At 35.9% G+C, this 21,307-nt stretch overlaps 1 protein-coding gene across 1 annotated transcript in view; it reads right to left on the bottom strand.

Moving 5' to 3' along the window:
- Positions 1-354: 354 nt before the first annotated feature.
- The window catches only part of LRP12 (LDL receptor related protein 12), a 48,170-nt gene continuing 27,217 nt past the window's right edge, over positions 355-21,307 (bottom strand). Inside the window, exons 3-7 of the mRNA XM_074145299.1 lie at positions 14,241-14,376; positions 12,479-12,681; positions 7,887-8,988; positions 7,135-7,267; positions 355-3,572 (exon numbers count right to left, since the gene is read on the bottom strand). Of these exons, the coding sequence (XP_074001400.1) occupies positions 2,709-3,572; positions 7,135-7,267; positions 7,887-8,988; positions 12,479-12,681; positions 14,241-14,376 (2,438 nt within the window). The 3' untranslated portion in view covers positions 355-2,708. The remainder of the gene's footprint in view (positions 3,573-7,134; positions 7,268-7,886; positions 8,989-12,478; positions 12,682-14,240; positions 14,377-21,307) is intronic.

Genomic DNA, 21,307 nt, shown 5'->3' on the forward strand with positions numbered 1-21,307 from the left:
CAATAACCTACATTCCTCAAAGCTTTCAGATGAAAGTGATTTATTGCAGGAAGGTAATTCCACCGCGAATCATTCTGACTTTTCTTAAAAATGACCTAGCACTGTAGCACAGCTAAACCAAGAATCACCTAAATAAATCATTAACTTGAGTAGCTCCAAAATAAGAAATGAAGTAACACGACTCAATGGAAATCTCAGTAAAAAAAAAAAAAAAAAACAAACACCAAACAAAACCCAACACCCTCCCCTCCCCAAACCAACCAACCCACCCCAAAAATCCAAACAAAAGGAAACCTAACTTGATCACTCCCTTTAAATTCACTAAGAAAGAAATCACTGCAACAAATTAGCCTCATACAAATATGAATTTTATTTACAGTTTTCCAAATTCTCAATGAAATCCAACTTCTCAGTTAAACGTGTAGCATTTCTCCTTTAAAACAAATTAAACATTGTGTTCTTTTTACATCTGCAATATGGAGTCCATAGGTACATGCTATTTGGGGCATCTAACGGAACAAGGTTAGGTCACTTTATGTGTGTGTATATAACACCAAAGGTATTCTGTGACGACTCTTTCTTAAAAATGTATCTGCCTCCGGGACAAACATTTCCACAACCACTTTGTAATGATAATTAGTTAGGAAGGTTTAAAAACCCAGTATTTTATACCAGGACATACTGTTCACATATATTTCAGGGTGTGTTACCATGTTCATATTGCAAAGTTGCCTGCTCTATAAGCAATGCTACTGAAATCAGACTAAAGATTACCCACAGATTTAGATATTATTCAATGTGAATAAAAATGGCCATTGATGACTTCTACTTGGGTATATGTAATTATGGGCCAATCTGTACCTGATCTGGTACCAGTGTGATGTGATCGGTTCTGAAACTTAAAACCACATGGGTCATTATAATAAAATCTTTTACAACTGTATTGCACATAAGTTCCTCAAAAGCACAAATCTACATAACCATGTCCTGCACTCAGAATTTACCTGCTAACTCTCATGAATTAAATCAACCAGACGGTAAAATAGTTTTTCTCATCCCAGTGCCTGTGAAAGAAGAGGAGAGGGAGAAGGTATATACACTTTGGAATCCATTCAATTCTGCATGTGATTTGTACTTCAGAGATGAGGATTTTTAAAAAAGAAAAGAAAAAGCCAGACAGACCTTGGATTTATCTTTAAAAGTACCTCAAAAACATAACAAAAATTCAATTTAATTTTGATACATATTAAAACATTGTAGTCAGTTCTGCCCGACAGCATAACACGACAGAAATGCACAAGACTTTAAACATGCTTTAAAATGACATTCAACAAAGTATTTAAAATTTAATAAATAGCATACAATCACACACAAATACATTTCATACTGGATCTTTAAGCCTACTAAAAACAGACTGGCAAAGAATAAATAAAACAGTAGTTGACATTTTTGTTTTTAAAAGGTGTAGATTCTTGTTATCACGCTAGTAGCCACATATTAACCTGCTTATCACAAAATTGGAAGTTATGAGCTTTTTTCCCCCCCACTGGTCTTTTTTGCTCCACATGTAATATCACTAAAAAAATACACTGAAAGGGATTTTTTTTTTTTTAAACAACCAGTCTGCAACCAAGTAAACCAGTTTTTAAATACAACGAATAAATAGGGAATTAGTAAAGCAAATTCAATTGCAACAAAAATGCAACACCCCAAGAAAAGAGCCATGGAAATATATAGCCATTGCAATATTAGACAATAATAGTAATTAAAGTGATAGTGCTTGTGCACTAAGCTCATTAGAGACCTTAATATGATTTTAGTGCAAATCCCTTGAGTCCAAACAAGCTTTATACCCTACAGTATTAGGGAAAGATCTATTACCAGTTGGAACTTACTCTGTAGTGTATTTGTACATATCAGATATTTAAAGAACTAACAGGTATTGTAATATCTTCGGCCCTTTTTTATTTCAAATCGAAAAGACTAATGACTGGGGGTTTTTACACACTATTTGGCTGTACCATGTTAGATTGCAGTTTAGGAAAGTCAGTGCTATAAAAGCTTTTGCCATCAGTTTATCTATCCTATCTAAATTTCACAAATAATTGCATTTTGTACTTCTGATAAAAACAGAATGCTCCTGGAGTAAGTTTCTCCTCCCTTTAAATAAGTTCACATTATGATGAAATTCAAGAATATTTAGACAAAAGTGTTGTATAAACTCAAAGATAAGTACATATTTTACATTAACAATCCTTACCAGCATTTAGTATATTAAGTTACACGTATGTTGGCAATAATACAACAGAGTCAATTCCTAAAGGAAAATAATTCTGTACAAATTCACCTGTTAATATGGGGTTAAACAGGCAGTCAAATAAGTCTTGAGCAGCCATGTTTCTGGTTTGAACTACAGTACCAGGATAAACTAAATTTGAAACTAACTGGGATAACTTCAGTTTAAAGAGTAATCAGATTATACTGGACACACACATCAAGTATTCAGAGCCAATAAAATGTTCACTCTAATAGTTCCATAACGTCATCCAGTATAAGAAATGTTTAATCAACCACACAGGCTAAAACAGTTTTAACATAATCTTGTCCTGGATTTTTTTTAAAACTAAAAACTAGTTTTAATTGTGAAGTACAAAACAATGACAGATATTGCTCCAACTTGTACACAATCTTTCCTAAACAATCCGTACCTAGCAGAGTAATAATGCCTCATCGTCACTAGTTTCATTTTTCACTGTTGCTTCTAAGCAAGTGTCAGGTATCTGGGCAGTGTGTACGATGCCACAGCTCTCACAGGGGCCATCTCGGCTGCATGACCTTACACCGTGATGTGTTGCACTGTAAGGCTGTCTAAGCCCTGGTGCTTGATCTGAGCTGAGATCAAGTAGAGGTCTTGAACAGTCATTCATGTCAAAGTCTGATGCTACATCAGAGACTGGAATTAACATTTCAACATCATCATCCTCTTCTCTTCCACTTACCCCATTATCAAGCTGTCTCAAAGGACTTTGGTTCTGATTCACTGAGCTTGATCTCCCTAAAGTAAAGCGTACCCAGCGTAAGCCTTGAGTCATACGACTTAGAGCGCTAGAGAGCTGGTGACGTGCGGGACTTGTGCTTGGGGGCTCTACACTTGTCACTTCTCTTCCACTATCCGTGTTACCGCTACCGCCGCTCTGAGCAGAGGAACTCCCACACGCTCCCACTGTAGCTTCTATTGCTGTTGCAGGAGGGACTTTCTGAGGCAAGGTGGCAGCAACACCACCAACTGCTCCTGTTGTGTCTCTTCTTTCATTTTCTGTGTCTGTATCGTCAGATTCAACTGAAAACAGACTTCTGTGGGTATTATTTCTTTCAGCTTCTCTATTAGTACTTTGGCTGGCAACATCATCTCCATCCGCTGACACCAATGCCAATGATCCAGAATGACGTGACCTCGCAAAATTAAAAATCCTATTCCAAATGTTACTTGATCTGCCAGCAATAGGAAGTCTGATTGAGGTAAATCCAAGCTGAGATCGTACTGCCAGCCTCAGGTTTTCCAGAACTGAAGCCTAAATGAGGAGATAAGCAACAATCAAGTGTTAACAGTACATTGGCACTGTTCTAACAAAAGAACAACTATTGTGCAGAACGGCATATAACCACAAAGTTAAATGTAGAATCTTAAATATTAAAACAAATGTTGGATCTTTAATATTAAGGATCTGGTGTATGTAGCAATAGGCTATTTTAAAAACAAAGCACTGAAGTATACAAGATACATTTCTGCCAAAATCAAGGTCCTCTGAATAAAAGCAAGGTGAAAACCACTGCACTATTACCTGGATATGGAACACTGATTACGGAAAATGCACCTACAGACCCGGTGCAGACCCAGTACAGCAGGTGTGCAAGATCTGTTACATAAAATCTTACCCAGAAGATAAAGCAGTCACTGTGGATTTTAGAGTACAGTGTATAGAAACATGCCTCAAAAAGTTTAGGATTTAAAAAAAAACCTTCCAGAAAGATTTAGCAGAGGTGACCTTTCCTTATCCACTACCATGGGGCTGCCTAGAATAGAGACTAAATTAAATATCCTCTCTAGCAGAGGCTTGTAGTTTGATTTTTTCCCCATTCTGGCATAATAAGTTAATTCCAGTTTCAAAATGCTTTAATGCTCTGTTTAATTAAAATTATCTTATGTGTTCTGAACCATACATTTCCCAAATTCGGTATACATTTTCTAGTCATTCAGCTTTAAAACAATGCATGCCTCAATTTTTCTGCTTAAAACCTTGCATAATTTTTAAATTGTAAGGTAACAGAAACATATTAACACCTCTGACTTGGGGCTCCCTTACTCAAACTTACAGAAAACAGTGCCTCAGTTAAGTAGCTCAATTCTCAAATACTAGGGTAGAAGATCTGCCAGATGCCCACTATTCTGAAAATATTCACAGATGTGTTTAATTACAGGATGAAGACCGTATTTGCATCTTTTAATGAAGATTACGGCAAAAACGCAGAATAGCCTTTTTCCCCCTGTTAAACACCTAACATATACGCATATATTTCACTCTGTTTACAAACACCGAACTTCAGTGTTCTCATGTTGTTAACTCCAGCTCCTTTCCACAATCCTTCAGATGCCACAGGGCATACACAGCACAGTACCCACACAATACTTCATGCACAACCTACCTCTTCCCTTCCAATAGTTCACAGAATGATATCTGAATTCAAGCATACAAATACATGCGTTCAGTAGCCTTGCTTTCAAAAGCTACCGGAGAGATTGCTACCCACCCTTGAAAATCCAGCTCTGAAGGCACATATCAATTTCAGGTGGAAAGGATTACGTACTAACCAGAACCACCAAGATTCCTTTAGCTTGACACTACTAACTCCTAGGAAATCTCAATAGGTATCTTCAGTCTTACATAGATTTGCAATCTTGTGGTGTATACATTACTCAAAACAAAGCAAGCTGAACACATCCTGACTTAATACTGACTCCCTTCCCCCAACACTTAACCACATTAAAAATTTAATTTGAGCTTTATAATTTATAGAATACAACTTACATTGCCTCTTAAGCTTTTAGTCTTACTGATGTTCTCCCCTCTGGAAAACATTTTTTTTAAACAATGCAACTTGATTCACTAGAGTAAAAATTTTTTACCGTGGAAGTATCAATGCTCTAGGAATGACTTTTTCATTATTTTTGAAGGTGATGGCCTGCTCCTTACTATTTCTTAGTTAATTTCCCAGTATAGCCACTTAACTTCTTGAGGCCACAGTTCTTATCAGAAATAGTGATCTTCACAATGGGAATTTAATGACAGTCTTTCATTGTTCAAAGTTATTGTACATGCATCAGAGCATTATGGAGTATGAAATCATGGTTCCACAGAAAGATAATAACACAACCACATTTTGTTATATGTCACTACAAAAGACTGCCACTTTCAGCAAGTCTTTCAAATTCCACTATATTTTAGTTCTGAAAAATAATTTAGAATACATCCAAAGCAACAGTGTTTAATTCAAGTCAAACTGATGATAAAAAAATTTCAGCAGTTGCACAGCTTTTTAAAAGCTCCAGTACCAATCTCCAAGTGCAATCACTACATGGCTGAGTCTTCCAGAATTGTCCTCTCTATCAGGAGATTTCCTTTTAGTAAAAAAAGATCTTTAGGCCACCTTTGTGGGGTTTCATGATGAAAAATACGTCTGAGCAAGCTAAGTTTGTCTGACAATTGTAATGGTTCCTAAACATGTTCATGTGAACCAAACTGAAGTGTTCCATACGGGGTAGGGATGTGCAGGAAGCATTGGTTTGTTCCAAGTTACCCGTACCAGAGGACTTACACGTTTGGGCACGGCAACCGCCCTCTTACCACACTTTTTAAAGCTAACCCTACCTCAAAATGCTTGTGAGCACAGCTGCATCACAAACTGGTGAAGCTTAATTTTGGAAGAGAGGACAGCAAGCCAAAATTTTAAAAGTACAGAATTGTTTTTAAACAGAAACCTGTTGGTCTTTACTATAATCACGATAACCCATCCATTAAAAATGAGGGATTCTACAACGTTCATTATAGGCATTCATTAACAAGCTCATTAGTAAGTTTTAGCACTAATTTAGCTACTGAAAAATCTTCACAATGTCTTCTTTCTGATATGTTTTCGAAGTCTGTCATGCAAATTGCAACTTATTTTTCTCTTTTCCTTTGCAAAATCCTGTCCTGATCACAGCTGCTGCTTGTGAACGTCTGGGTGAAAGAATAAATGAAATCTATGGCAGAATAAGTGTAATGAAATCAGTACTGTTCAATAAAATAAAAAAACCCAAAACAATTCTCCTTCTCATGGTCTTGTATTTTTCTTATATGGCCTGCAATATTACAAGTAAACTTTGCTGTACTAATTGCAATATATAATACAGCTTAATGCCAACTTTAATACAACACCTCAGCAGAATTTCTAGACTAAGACTTCTGTTTCACAAAAGAGCACTATAAATGAAAGCAAATTTCTTTTTAAATGAAAAAAATGTTTTGATAGAAATTCACTCATAAACTAAGAACTGTGCTAATCATCCATTGGCTAGACATTATCATATTCCATTTACTAGTTTTTACTTTGTTACTCAGTCCTGTTAATTTTATATAATATTGCAGCCTTGCCTTTGCCATCATCTTTTCTATGCATAGTGGACATGATCATACCTAAAACACATATGTGCAGTGGATATGGACTACCATTTTGCATTAGAAGTCTCAATTCTTCTTTCCCAAATTTCAAAGTGTTATCTTGCAGTCTTAAAGTGTACATCATCATCAATACAGATCATACAACTAGATCTGCCAATCTATTACTTTTCAAGCAAGAGGGATTATAGTGTGCATTACTGGCATTCACTAACTAGAAAAAAAACCTGCAAAGAAAACTGTGTGGTGCTACAATATCATGATTTTACCCTATGGCTAATCCTTAGTATAATAGTATCGGCCTGAAAAGATGAAAAAGGAAATGCTCTAAAACAAAAAAATGCAGATGAAAGTTAAAGTATCTTTATTTCAGTCCCCTTGCATTTTAAGTGGTCTGCCTGCTATTTTGGAATCTTACCTGATTTGGTGAACAAACAGGAAAATCTTCAACTGGTGGAATTAAACCCTGGGCAATTAATTGTCCATAAGATGGAGGAGCTTCTCTTCTTAACAGTTCAGCCTCAACCCTTGACAAGTGAGTTTCAAATGATCTTTCAAAGAGAAAAAAAATTTCACAATACATAAGACTATGATGTATATATTTAAAAGTAAAACTACATCAGACTATTATAATCTGAAATAATAAATTTCTGCAGATGAAGTTTTATTATTTTATTGAAATTTAATTGACAAAGAATATATGTTAAGTCCTTGCAGTCATTCCAATGGGTCTGTTCAGCTGAGACAAGAACAAGAAAACCAACCCAACAATAAATTCCTAAAAACAAAGAAGCATAGGCTAATAAAAGGCACCACGAGAGATGCTTATATTACTTTATAAAAATTGAAGAACATGTAATCCTACTATGAGATAGTCTACAAGAGAAGAAATATCCTGCTAAATACAGAATTGAGATATTTAATTGCAAAAATGCAACTTTTCACACTTTTTCAGTAACAACGTCTGAAAGCTTAAGTCTCAATAGTTAAGTGATCAGAATACTTCTATCCCCTTTTAACTAACCTCTTTTTACTGTCAAAAAAGGGACAAAGCCTTTAAAAATCACATGCAACAATAACCATATGGTGATAAAAATTTTCAAGTATAACAATAAAAGATACACGAATATTTTAAAAATTTAAGTTCTCAAGGTGATCTGTTCTACTTACCTTCGCTCAAACATCCTGAGTGAGTACAATTTACAAGTACATCCCAGTGCAATGACAAGCAGCAATCCACAAATAAGACTCCCAATGACAGCTGCAGTTATTACTCTAGTGGGCACAATGACTGGGCAATTCTCTTCGTCGCTGCCATCACCACAGTCATCTTGAGAATCACAAACCCAGCTCTCAAACACGCAGCGGTTATTTTTACAATGAAAATTGCCTGGTTGACAGAAGAAACAATTTTTTTCATCTGAACCATTAGGGCAATGATTCTGGTAGTTGCAGCGATCTGAACGAGGGTAGCAAACACCATTTCGAGAGCAGGGAAACTCATCTCTTTGACACATGGTACAGTTGGTTTCATCCCTTCCGTTCGGGCAGTGCCAGTAGCCATCGCAGCGTTGCTGCTCTGTGTAGCAGCCCCAATTTCCACCGCATGGAATTTCCCAGGGCAAACAGAAGCCATCTACTTGATAGGTGGCATTGAATCCTCTTGCAGCATTCACTTTGTCAGCACAAAAATGCACTCTTATCTGTCCTGAGGATGAAACAACAGTGAGGGGAGCATGAGAGTCAAATGCTGTTAGCACGCGCAACAGCCTCCGTGGATTCTCCTCTAATCCATCATATATTTTGACATAGTCTCCATAACCTGTACCATCAAGTTTAAAATCGGTGAATCGCAAAATTACTTTGCGATGGTCACCAGTGTCTATCAGCCAGGTGCAGTTGCTTCCAGGTGGATAGAAGTCAGGATAGTTGGGAGAACTGAAAGTACCATAAAAGTATTTTAACCACTGCCCACATGTTGGCACATCACAGTCTATTTCGTCTCCTAGGTCAAGACAATCAATGTTACCATCACATTTTAAAGACTCTGGAAGGCAAGTGTAAAGCTTGGTGAAGCGAGAAAGACACTGGAACTGATTGTAAGCACAAGTTTGAAAGGAAGAAGCCGCCAGAGGATTAGCTTTGGCACAGATTTCTTCATCTGAGTTGTCTCCGCATTCATCCATGTTATTACATTTCCAGCTTTCTGGAATACACTTCCCATTAGCGCAATGAAACTGGTCACAATCACAATTTGGTTCATCAGATTTCCCTGAAAGAAAAAAAAAAGATATTATAAAAATATTATCTTTTTAGAATTTAGCACTTTATGGTTTGTGCCACATATTTATTTGCTGCACCAGGTAGTTCAGAATTGCAAAACAACTATTTAAACTCTCTGTAAGTCATCAAAACTTTCAGTAAGTTTCAAGATAAAACAGTTTTCTCAAGTTGAAATTCTGTCACCATATCAGCATGAGCCTCATCTGTAGCTGCTTTCCATCAAATAACTTTAACCCAAGCAAGAAAACAATGCTCATTTATAGTTATTAAAAAATCTGGCTTCTAAGGTACTAAAAGTAAATCAGAGAAGTACTGCTTCTCTCCTCTGTCTCTCGAAATACAGAAACATTTTGTCCTTCAGTACCAGTTAGATCCTCAAATTCTTTCTTGTAAAAGCAGTCAGACCTCTCTCCTGTTTTCATAGGTTCCTACTTTGTACGAAAGTATCTATGGCAAGAGAGAAGGTGACAGTTGAAGATTATCTATTACCACCAACCAACCAGAGAAACCTCTTCTGCTCACCTCCTCCCACTGTTTGCTCCTGTCTCTCCTCCAGCAATTAAAAGTAGAGTAGAGCAAATGCAGAAACGCATACTTAAAACATAAAAAACCATGCAAAATTATACTTTAAAGGTTAAAGATCCAAGTAGTGGTCCAGAAAACATGGAAGTGTGGGTTTTTTGGTTGGGTAGTTTGTTTTGTGGGATTTTGTTTTGTTGTTTTTTTTTTTAATTCTGAAAAAAGTGTCCAGACACCTTTATCTAAGAAAATGTGGTCTACTGCCTACTACTACACTTGTAACATCAAGAATATTTTTTTCAGGGATTCATTTATTAAATTTCTCACCACGTTAAACACTGAAGCTTACCTGGGAAGACAGCTAATTCAGCTCTGCAATGACTTAGCTGAGTGAAGTACCGCTGTATCATTAAAAATTACTGCAATTTCTAAAAACCATGGTACAGACAGTAAAATTGGCTATAAAACAAACCGCTGTAATCAATCCTCAAAAAAAATTTCAAAAAAATCTGCAATGCAGATGGTCCTACACGGCAGTAATTTGGGAACTGGATTAGGCAAATATATAATGAATCTAAATAACACTATACTTAGGTTTTTAAAAAAGACAGCATGATGAATCTTGCCAGAAGAAGCAGGTTCTACCTTGCTTACAATTCAGATTGGAAGGGATCTCTGGAGGTCACCTAATCAAATCATCTGCTCAAAGCAAAGTTTACTTGATTGGACAAGGCCTCAAACAACCCAACTCTAGTCTTTTCAAAGTTCCAGTGCTTAACCACACAAAGTGATAAAAGTCCTCATATCTAGCCTGAATTTCCCTTGCTGCAACTAATCTGCTGTGATAGGTCAAGTCATATCACACTTCTGTTCTTTTTGCCATTTTAGCATCTTAAAAAAAACTTTAAAAAGAAATACTCTACCTTGAAATATTTATTTTAAAAAAAAAAGGTGCAATGGCAGCGTTTTAGAAATTTCACAAATGGTAAGGTTTTTAACAAATCAATGCAGTAAAAAGTGAAACCAACAAGAGTGATAATTGTTATAAGCACTGCTAAAGAGTGTTTAAGTCAATAAATTTGCTGACAGTGAAAGGAGAGCAAAATGTATGCACTGCCAGCAGTTAAGTTTTAGAAAATATTTCACTAATAACAAAAGTAAGGAACAGATCTAGTATAAATGGTATCATTTTCTTGTTCTATTACGCATATATTTTTTTTATATATATATATTATACACTTACACACATCATTCATATGTTAGCATGGCAAATACTTAGTACAGGAACCTTGGCCTTGAATTTGAAACCTGTAAAAGTGAACTAATAGACTTGTTCTGTCTGCCTAAATTGAATGACTGTGCCCCGTAGGTGGTGGGCAATATAGTAGAATATGAGTAAGAAGAGTCATTGAACTTGCTCAAATACTGATTATACTCTAGCTCAATACTTCTACCTTGCAGAACCTGGAAAAGGGTTGAGTAGAAAGCTGTAACGTGGGACTATAAATATTAATGGCAATATTGTAGTACCAAACCAGGACACGATTTCAACCTAAGCTCTTCCATGGGCTTTAAACATCCCAGAAAAGAGCTGCCTACTTGATCCTGATTTAGCAGTTTTAATCACCAATCTTGAAGTCATTCTATCAGGAAAGTTTACATATGAATCAAAAATTAGAGTAGTAAAATAAGAGATATACAAAATAAGACTATCCTTGAGAGCTGTACCACAAAAGACTTCAAGATAGTACAAGTTCATTAGAAGAACCCATGTGCAGTTGTAGCCAAAGGATAAACTCAATCCTTTCAATGCATTTGCAGTGAACATAAAGCTCTGTACTTTTATTAACTCTATTTTCCACTCTACATCACCATTAGTAAACTCCATCCCATTTTGATACCCATAATTAAAGAGACTGATATATTAAATGGGGTGAGAAGAAGACAGGAAACAAAGGCAAGTGACAAAATTTACCTTCTAGTCAAGTATCCTTCCTAACTGTAATGCTTTTTGTTGTTGTTTTGCTTTTTTGAAATGAAATATCAATATTTACCTGGAAGATATTATTTACTTTAAACAAGAATTAATTCAAGCAATTCACTTGGCCTATCTTCCACATAACATTTTAAACATGGGGATCTCTAGTGGTCCCTTTTACACCTGTATTCTATATGGTTTCTATCATTCCAGCAGAAGTAGACCTAACTTGCACCCATGTAACTACAGTATTACTACTTGTTCCCCTTTTTCTAAGATCACGTGCCCCCTTTGAGAGTAGCCTTAACAACATTGAATTAAATAGTCCACTGAGGAGTTAAACTCAGCCTTACTACATGATATTAATGAGAAGAAATCAAACAACATAAAGGCACGGTTGAATGTATAGCAAAAATGTTGTTAGTACTTTGGGAGTCTCCTTTTCACAGTGGAAAGCAGAAACAACCAAATGATTATTAAAGCAGATTTGTCAACTCCTCTCCTATACACAGGTCAGTTTACAATATTAGAAGACTACTCTGATCACTGAAATGCTACACTTCCACCTCAAACATGAAACACTTCCTAAATATCATATCAAGCACAGAGACCAAGCTCAAAAAAAAGACAAAGAAACAATCACAAAAAAAAAGCACTAAAATTTTCTTTGAAAATACATTTAAAAACACTAGATGGAAGTCCTAAGTACTCTAAACTAAGTACCACTGCATGATAGTATTAATAGTGAACTTCCCCCACCCCCAATCATTCACTCTGCTTATTACTGTGAATACTAATCCCCGCTCTGAATAGCCAAGTTATACATAGGATCAAAATAATCTACACAATGTATACTGTCAATAATCCTTGAATCAACTACAGAAAATGCATATACTGTACACTGCTATGAGGAACTAGTTCTTGAAACAGGAAACAGAAAATGAAACCACAAAAACGGAACTAGGTATCATTTGAAACATACCAGCGAAGTAGGCTAATCTGAAGCCTTTTCTGGAGATGCTGTCATCTGAATGAAACCTGATCCAAACATGTTCCTGGGAAGAGATGTATGGTGAAGGAATGGAGGAGCCACATGCTCTGTAGCCTTCAATATTCTTGTAGCTTCCAATTGTTAACCAATCTGAGCTGCATCGCCGTGATCCCTGAACATCAAAATCTTGAAAGCTGGGAGGGGAAAAAAACAAACAAACAAAAAAACACAACAAAAAACCCAAAATCAAACAAAAAAAGAAAAAAAAAAGAAAAAAAAGAGAGGTCAAAACTGCTACTGAACTGGGTATTACACAACCAGGCTGATGAATTGCTACGCAGAAAAATAGAAATTAGCTTTAGGTACTTTTCTGGTCTGAAATACAAAGAGGTGCTTCTCTATCCATGTAAGAATAGGATTTAACCTCGTGGTGACACTTTTATTAAGACAGCAAGAATCCATTCTGTTAAGCAAAATACTGCAATACTCCACTACTCTTAAAGCAGCTCAGTTTTGCTATAAAAAACACATTAAGCCTTCATCTAAAAAAAAAAAAAATTCTGTTCATGAAACTGTCTTTATGAGTCTCATTTAATGACTTTTATATACTACTAAGTGGTTTTATTTAACCCAATTTCATCAGAACTTTAGCTAATGCAACACTTAACCAATGATATGACTCAACATTATAAATACAGCTAAATTGTTCAAAACTATGATTTCAGGCAAGATCTGCTCCCAGTGCACTACTTGGCTACCCAATGGGTATGTCATGGTATGACTACAGCTACATCAAGACATGCTGCCAGGTAATGAAGTGTGAAGGGGAGACAGTCTGGGCAGAACAGACAATGAAGCAGTAAACCAGAAATGAAATGTGAGATGTATGGGAGGTAGATGAGTGCAAGGAGACAACGTTGAGAGAAAAAAAAAAAAATGAATTTTCTGAGAAATAAACTGTGTGAAAAAGTTTAGAAAGCATTCTAGTAAATGAACAGCTCTTCCTACTTTACATTGCATTTATGCCAGTTTAATATTGAGTAGAAAGACTGTTTAAATTGAAAAGCAGTACTTTAAGAGAGTAACTGATGTCAAAGCAAGTACTTCATAATGAAGAGCTGCTTCTTAGGTCAGCAGGTCGTTCTGGAAACTGAAGAAAATCTGCAGCTAACGCAGTTTCATGATCAACCTGTGAAGCAGTACTAATTTGTATCTTGATGCTAAAACAAGCTTAGATTTCCCCTGAGGCAGTAATGGGGAATGAACTTATGAGAAACTGAACCTACGATACAGCTTTTTACATTACTTCTTTAGAAAAGTTATAAGGTACATGAAACCGTGAGGAGCTCTCTGTATCAAAATTCAGCATTTCCAAAACTGCAATCGTATCTATTCATTTACTATTTATACCCTGCCACTTTTAAGCACACCGTGAGCCTTCATAGCAGTGAAGCATTACAGAACTTCCCCTACACATTTTTTAATGCAAAATTCTTATATATCAGAGGCATTAAAACGAAATCAAATAAATGAACAAATGAACACTTTTTCTAATCACCAGCTCTCCAGTTGAAAATGAATGCTATGTGTCTATGTAAAAACAAATCAGATAAAAGGAAAGGCAGAAAACAACCAAAACAGAAATCCTACATTTACAGGAAGGAAGATGAAACTGGTACATACACAACTGGCAGTTAAAAATGTCTAGTCAGTACTTCTTCAATCTATGTAGTTAATACAGGAGCACTGTTACCTTATAGTAATGATCTCCCCTGGGTTTGCACGGATATACCAGCTACAGTTGATTCGGGCAGGATACTCAGAGGGCCACCCTGGACTTGTGATTGTCCCGCTTGGTGATCGAATTTGCTCTGGAATATCTCCACAAGCTAAAAAATACATATAGATCAAAATCAACTTGACTAATGCCATTTTTAAAAAAGCCAGTAGGACAAAAATCAATCAACACTTATCAGGGAAAATATCCCACTGAGTTGGATGAAGTAGCAATAAAAACAATGTCTAATGGACTTCATAGTGGACACGTCAGCCAAAAGATGTTTCCCAAAGTTGCCAGTGCAGAAATTTATACCAATGTCAATTAGTAATACAGATTAAGAAATAAAAGTCTATATAATCTAAATTTTATTTTTAGCCTTCACAAAAACTCAGTTCAATTTAATGATGCATTTACACCTTATACTGAGAAATGCAACAGAAGGTGAAAAATAAATTAAAGCAAAATAATCAAGTAGTTGAAATTTCCTGTCTTCGGAAGACCAAGTGCCTGGCCATCACTTAAACATCCCCTTTCCAGCCCTTAGCATGGAAATGATCTTCACAGACACGATTCCAATACTTGAAGGGCAAAGACCACTTGCTGCAGCACACTTCATTTATAGATATTAAAAGACTTGCAAAACTACATTTCTGATAGTGGACTAGAAAGCCTGTATTTATAGGACTAATTCTACGCAATTGAAGTAACTCAGCCATTTGTATTCTTACTTTATTACAGGTGTAGCTTTCTATCTTGGCCTTAATTCAGTTGCTTGTTCCTTTCACCAGAGTGTTCTCAGCTCCGCTGATTTTATTTCAAGTAATGTACTTACTACTTTTGTGGTTTTGTTTTGCTGGGTTGTTTCCCCCTCCTTAGCAGCCTTATATCCAACACCTGTCATACAGCATATTCACAACCTTCACATAGATAGGAAGGCCAGAATGCCATTGCTACAGAGCCTGAAATTATGAGGAAGTTTCAGAGGCCAGAAAACACATTAAAATTAATTGCCCTCTGTGCTTTTATTTTACAATTTCCTCACTGCTAGTCCAAAACTTATGCACAATCAGTTAAGCACAGTAGTTTAAACACAAGAACTATTACGAATGACAAGGCATTTTCATTGTTGTCTGACGAGCAAAAGCTTTTAGAACTTAAAATTTAGAATATGTATTTGGTAAAAATAAAAAAAATCCAAACTGATGCAATGAGCAAACATAATGAAGAATGAGCTGCATTTTTAATAGTGCAAAAGTTGTAATGATTTAATTTGTAAAGAGGTTATTAATTTTTTTCCATTTTTATCCACAATCAAGCTTTCAAGATCATTTTTCAAGATTACATGGACCTCAAATTACTGACTAGCTCTAATACAATAAAACTCTGTATTCTTAAATGACTATTTTTACTTAAAAATATTTCTATATGGCATAACAAATACATTTCTAAAAATAAGGTCAGAATTATTAAAAGACAAAAATGCTGGCATATGGCCACATTTTCTGTATTTGCTTAAATATAGAAATCTAGAAACAAAAAAATTACTGTTTTCACATACAGCTGTAAGAAAGCATTGCTTTAAATAGGTTTTCATGTGTTTCTTGCTAGACCTGCATTCATGCTGCACAGTTAAGTATTAACACGCCTTGGCTACAGAACATAGGACCTATCCTAATATCTAGGAAGGAAAAAGTCTCAAAATACAGAAAGTTATTATTTTATTTGCATATCCAATTAACTATGCCCTGGAAACGTTCTTGTTTTAATTTTGAGCAAACCCTATAGGTGGTGCTCTAACACCATGATATTTTGGAACACTACTCCTGTGTGAATGATCTGGATATACTTTACAACTGTTCAGACAAGAAATGGAAGGACTGGAAAGAATAACTGGTTATTTGCAAATAAATGCAGAAGTAAAATAACATTTTTAACTGGTACGAAACAAAAACATATGCAAAAACATAGAAGTATGTGTAAAACAAACATACCAAGCTTGCAGATGTTGGCAAGCATTACTTGATTGCTACTGAAATAGTGATCAGCTTAAAATGAGTTGCCTTCAGGTGAAATTTATACTATTATAATATTTCTCTGGTTTTAGATATTTAAAAACTGACATATGAGATTTTGTCACTGAACTTCTGAGGAAGCTTTTAAATTTGCCTGGCAAAGTAAAACCTTACACCAGAAGATAAAAAAAAAAAATCCATTAAACATATTCTTTAAGGTGCCTTCCAACCCAAACCATTCTATATTGATTCAATTTTACAAGGTTCACCTCCAAAAACTTAAGTATGCTATAAATACATGTACAGTCTGTGCCTGTTGAACAGGAACCTCCAAACACTGCTAGCAACTGTAAATTACTTTGCAATTAGCTTTGCAACTTCCTATGCTGGCACAGCACACCCTGACAACTACAATTTACTCGATCCAATCCCTGCAGTAGGTATAAGCAGTAACTTTTACTTGTAACACGAGTTTGAATGGAAGAAATTCCACATGGAAAGCCTATGTAACCAAGGTAGTATTTTCAGAGCACCCTGAAAACTTCCAGTTTTACTCAAATTCAGGTTTTTTTTAGCCTTTGTTTAATATACCAGCCATAACCCTATATTTTCTATATTCTTTTACTTAAGATGGCTTTTTCTCTGCTTCCACTAAAGCTAGCACTGAAGAGCTAAAGGCAAAATATGACCATTTCCAGCACTATCCAACATGGGAAGAAAGAAGCACATTAAGGAGGGCACGGGGAAGCAAGAATGATCACAGGCACTATAATACAGGGTGAACAATACTGTACTTCTGCTGTAGAACAGAGAAAAACCAAAATGAAGAAAGTGTGAATGTGACAAAATGGGGGCTCAAAAAATAAAAAGGAATGTACTTGAAAAAGGACTTTCCTTAACTTCAGGTTAGCTAGATAGGCTAAATGTATTTGCATATTTGGTACACATTCATGCACTGAAATCTCTTACTTCTAACTCTGGAGACAACAGAAATCTCCCATTTGCTTAAAAAGTGTATAAAGGTCAAGATCAACTGTGTAGAAGCTGCACTTCAGAAGCGCTGTCATTCTGAGAGAGAATAATTTCTCAGAAAGATTTTTAAAATCAAGGATAACCTTTTGAAAGAAAACAGTTTTAAAGAGAATCTACTTTACAAAGATAATAGTAAGCCTTTTGAAATCAATTCCTTACCCTCTGCTTAACTAGGATGCTTCCTCTAAAGCTTTTGAGGATATAATGTAACATACACTTTATTAATGTCTTTGCAAACACGGAGAATGCGAGCACATCAAGAAGGGCATGGGAATCAAAAAAATAATTCAAGTGACAGCACATAAAACGGACATGTATGAATAGAGGCAAATATCTTTTCACTAAATTGTGGAGAATTTGTAGTTCTGATTTCAATTGCTAATAGCCCTGCAGGCATTTGTCATAAAGGTCAGTTAAGTCTATAGGAACTTAAAATTACAGGAAACCTGACAAGGTTTGGAATAATTTATTAAAAGTATTAAAAATACATAAGAAAACAGCAGAATGAAAATTACAGGAGTCAGGAAAAAAGGAGATGAGTTTGTAACTGGGCAGAAGCACAAAACAAATTGAAAAGGTTGCACAGGGAAGCAAAGATACATAGTGATGCACGCCCAAGATACTTTCAAACCTTATGCTAGTGGCTGTAAGATTTTTGAGTGGGAAGAACTCCCTCCTGCACAACCATTGCACAACTATATGAGCGTTGTCTCTGCCTACATTCCTCTCAATTCCCCTGTACTCTTTGGTACAATTCTGCTCATCTGTCTCCTACCTGTTTCAAACTCTTACCTTTGTGAGCCTTTATTTTACTAACAATCTGTTTGCAATTCTGTTTGTACTTTGCTATAACTCTGTTCAGCACGTTGCAATACTGTAATTAGGACTCAAGATGTTTCACGAACTAAAGTGCAAAATAATGGTCAAAAAAACTGCTGAGAGGATAAACCGTGCACATGGTTTTCTGGTATGTATGGATTTTCTAGTAGACTTTTAAAAAAAATTTACAACAGCTTTCCTTATTCCCTTCTTCCTGAAATTTGTTCACCACCCCACATTACAGAACATGACTGAAAACTACCTATGGGATATTGACTAGTAAACAGAAGAGAGACAATGAAAACTTTACAGTACCAAATTAAACTTGTAATTATTTTCTTGTTATAACTTAAGAAACCTATGCAAAAATTCTGTAGCAAGATCTAGAGAAGTAAAGTACCTGTAGTAACAGTGAACAACATGTCAAGGAAAAAAGTCACTTCAGAAAAGCAGGGAGAGGGAGATTAGGGATTTATCTTCACAGTAATGCCAGGAGATTAGTTGAAAAGATAAAAGAATTAGCTTTCAATGTGAACCACAAGATGATAAGGTATGCATTATATTGGACATGGTAAGGACATGAATGCAGCTGGATAAATGATCTGAAGGTGTTTAAAACAGCTTAGAGTAAAAAGAGAATAATGTTGTGATAAAGTCTAAACCATGAATAGGGAGGATAATTATTGCATTTGTAACTCTCAGGAGCCACTGAAAGTCTTATTTGGAGAACTACAGGGGAAGAAGGTATAGGAATCTTTGCCTCCAGGTCAAGCTGAAAAGCTTTAATTTAAAATGCTTTTTGCTCTGCAATATCAAGACAGTCAGTAAAAAAGAATCATTATAATTTCTTTTTTTAATTATTGTGAAGAAGTGTTTTCACCAGTGTAGAAGTTCTTTATAACGTGGCGGGGGTGTGGGGTGGGTGGTTTTGCAGTTGTGACAATTATGGTGCAACATACCCCAAAGACAGACATGAAAATATCTCAATTTTTCAGATTTTAAAGGCACTTGTTTTAATGTTCAGATTTTAAAAAACACTTGTTCTCTAGTGATAGCTTATACACAAGAGACAACATTCCATTATTGCTGTTGGTAGAAAAAGTGTGCTCATATATTACAGGTGTACCTGTAACTTGGCAGATATAATATACAGCAGAAGCATAAATACCAAAGACCACAGAGGTCTGTGCTATTAAAACATAATTTAGTAAGGTAGGTCATGTAGCCTTACAGCAGCAGCATGGCAGGAAATCTACCATCAAGACAACCATTTCATTTTAAATCCCTTCTCAGTAGCAACTGTCCAAGAAAATCGCTTGCTTAGTTTCAACAACAAGTTAAAGTTGGATTTAGAAAGATTAAAGGCCAGATGTCTTTGGTTCTATTTCACAGAAGCTCTGCTTAAAATCATTCAGATAAATATAAAGCTGTCCAGGTATGCTTGATGAAATATATAATCTGCAAGTTCAAAAACATTTTTGGGAGACCCAGATTGTTTCAAAGGAAGTGAAAAATCATCTAAATCCACCCCCATCTTTTATACTTGGTCCATACACCTAACATTTAAGATGTACATACAAACAACAGTAAGAAAAATGCCATTGGGTCTGTCTACGTGCTTTCTTCAGGTTCTCATTAACAGACCACCCCCATCCCCATTGCCTCAAAATTCTACAGTGAGGAATTTTCACTTTATATTGAGACAAACTTTTAAGAGTATGATATTTATTATTCCTCAGCTGGAAAGCTATTTTAGAACACAGGACCTCCTTTTATATACATTATATATATATGTGTGTGTGTATGTAATTTCCCCCCCTTATTTTTAAATGGAAGTCCTCACTGGCTCTTTCTTCTCAGTAGTTAAAGGTCTGTCTACCAGCTGCTGTTATCTTGCGTAGAAAGAACATTGTGTTCTCCTCTTCTTGGCACTGCCTATTGAAGCAAGCTGGCCAAAGTACTGAAAGCAGAGTCAAAAATTCCATTCACCTCTTGCCCAGCAGATGCTTTTCTGCCTGTATTGTGACCTATGACACGACTGTTGCAGTAAACAAAGGGGTGAAGGGTTGTTAAAACATATCCTAAAAGCTGCATAGCTAGATTTTAGACTGTTTCTCTCCTACAATCCAGTTCCAGCAACAATTGTTTCAACAGTGGCAAGTACCTGTGCTGTTATTTATTATTTACAATGGGCTATAAATGTACTATACATGATACTTGGTGCATTATACTGTTGAAAAGCAACAACATTCTTCATGATGCAGCACAAGAATGGATAGCAAAGACCTTCTATAATCAGACTTTTGACAGTCTTTGAGTGGCAAACAATGAAAGGGAAAAAGAAGGTAGTATGGTGTAAGACAGCCCATCCGCTGACCGCACATTTATCCACAAACTTAACTCTGTGCACAAGTAGCAATCTAATGTTTGAAGCAATACTGCAAGGATAATTCCAGTGAGATGTGCAAGCTCTTATCAGAAACGACGAGTTTGCATTTTGGCTCTTATTTTAGGAGAAGGGTGTGAAAATCAGTTTGATTTCCAGGGATTAGTGGCAGCTTCCCTATGGAAAGAATCAGGCTTGTATTCTTCTACCCACTGAAGAAGAGTGCTTATCTCCCCATTTGCACATATACTGAGTATCTGTATTATAAAACACGAGCAGGAGCTTAGCTGTCACTGCTTAACATCTGAAGAACAAAGACTATGCACTGGTATTGCCTAATGCCCTAATGGACATACAGTCACATCACTAACACAGAATAGTCCCAACCACGGCTGCTGCCCAGACGAGGCCTAAAAGCAACTTCGTGGAAGAGAACATAGCGACCTCCGAGCAATGTGTGCTGCTTTTGTATCTCACATTCTCCCAGCATCTCATCAATTTCTCAGTTTCTAAAATTCTTTTTTTCTTGTATTAAGGAAACTGTGCAGTCAAGTGTACAGTAGTTTCAGTTACTGCTTCAATCTAATCAGGTGAAACGCATAACTCCTGGATTTATATTATTTGATAGTAGCAGTGTCCAAAATTACATTTCAATAAATTTCATTTCACAAAAACTTTACTGAGGAAAGAAAAATATCAATTCAACTTAAACCAACTTTTCTCTTAGTTCAATGTTTGTATGGAAAAATAATTAAGCAGTCCACTTAGAAAGGCATAATCTGTTCATGAGC

The sequence above is a fragment of the Numenius arquata genome, chromosome 3 (assembly GCF_964106895.1).
Source record: "Numenius arquata chromosome 3, bNumArq3.hap1.1, whole genome shotgun sequence".
NCBI lineage: Eukaryota > Metazoa > Chordata > Aves > Charadriiformes > Scolopacidae > Numenius > Numenius arquata.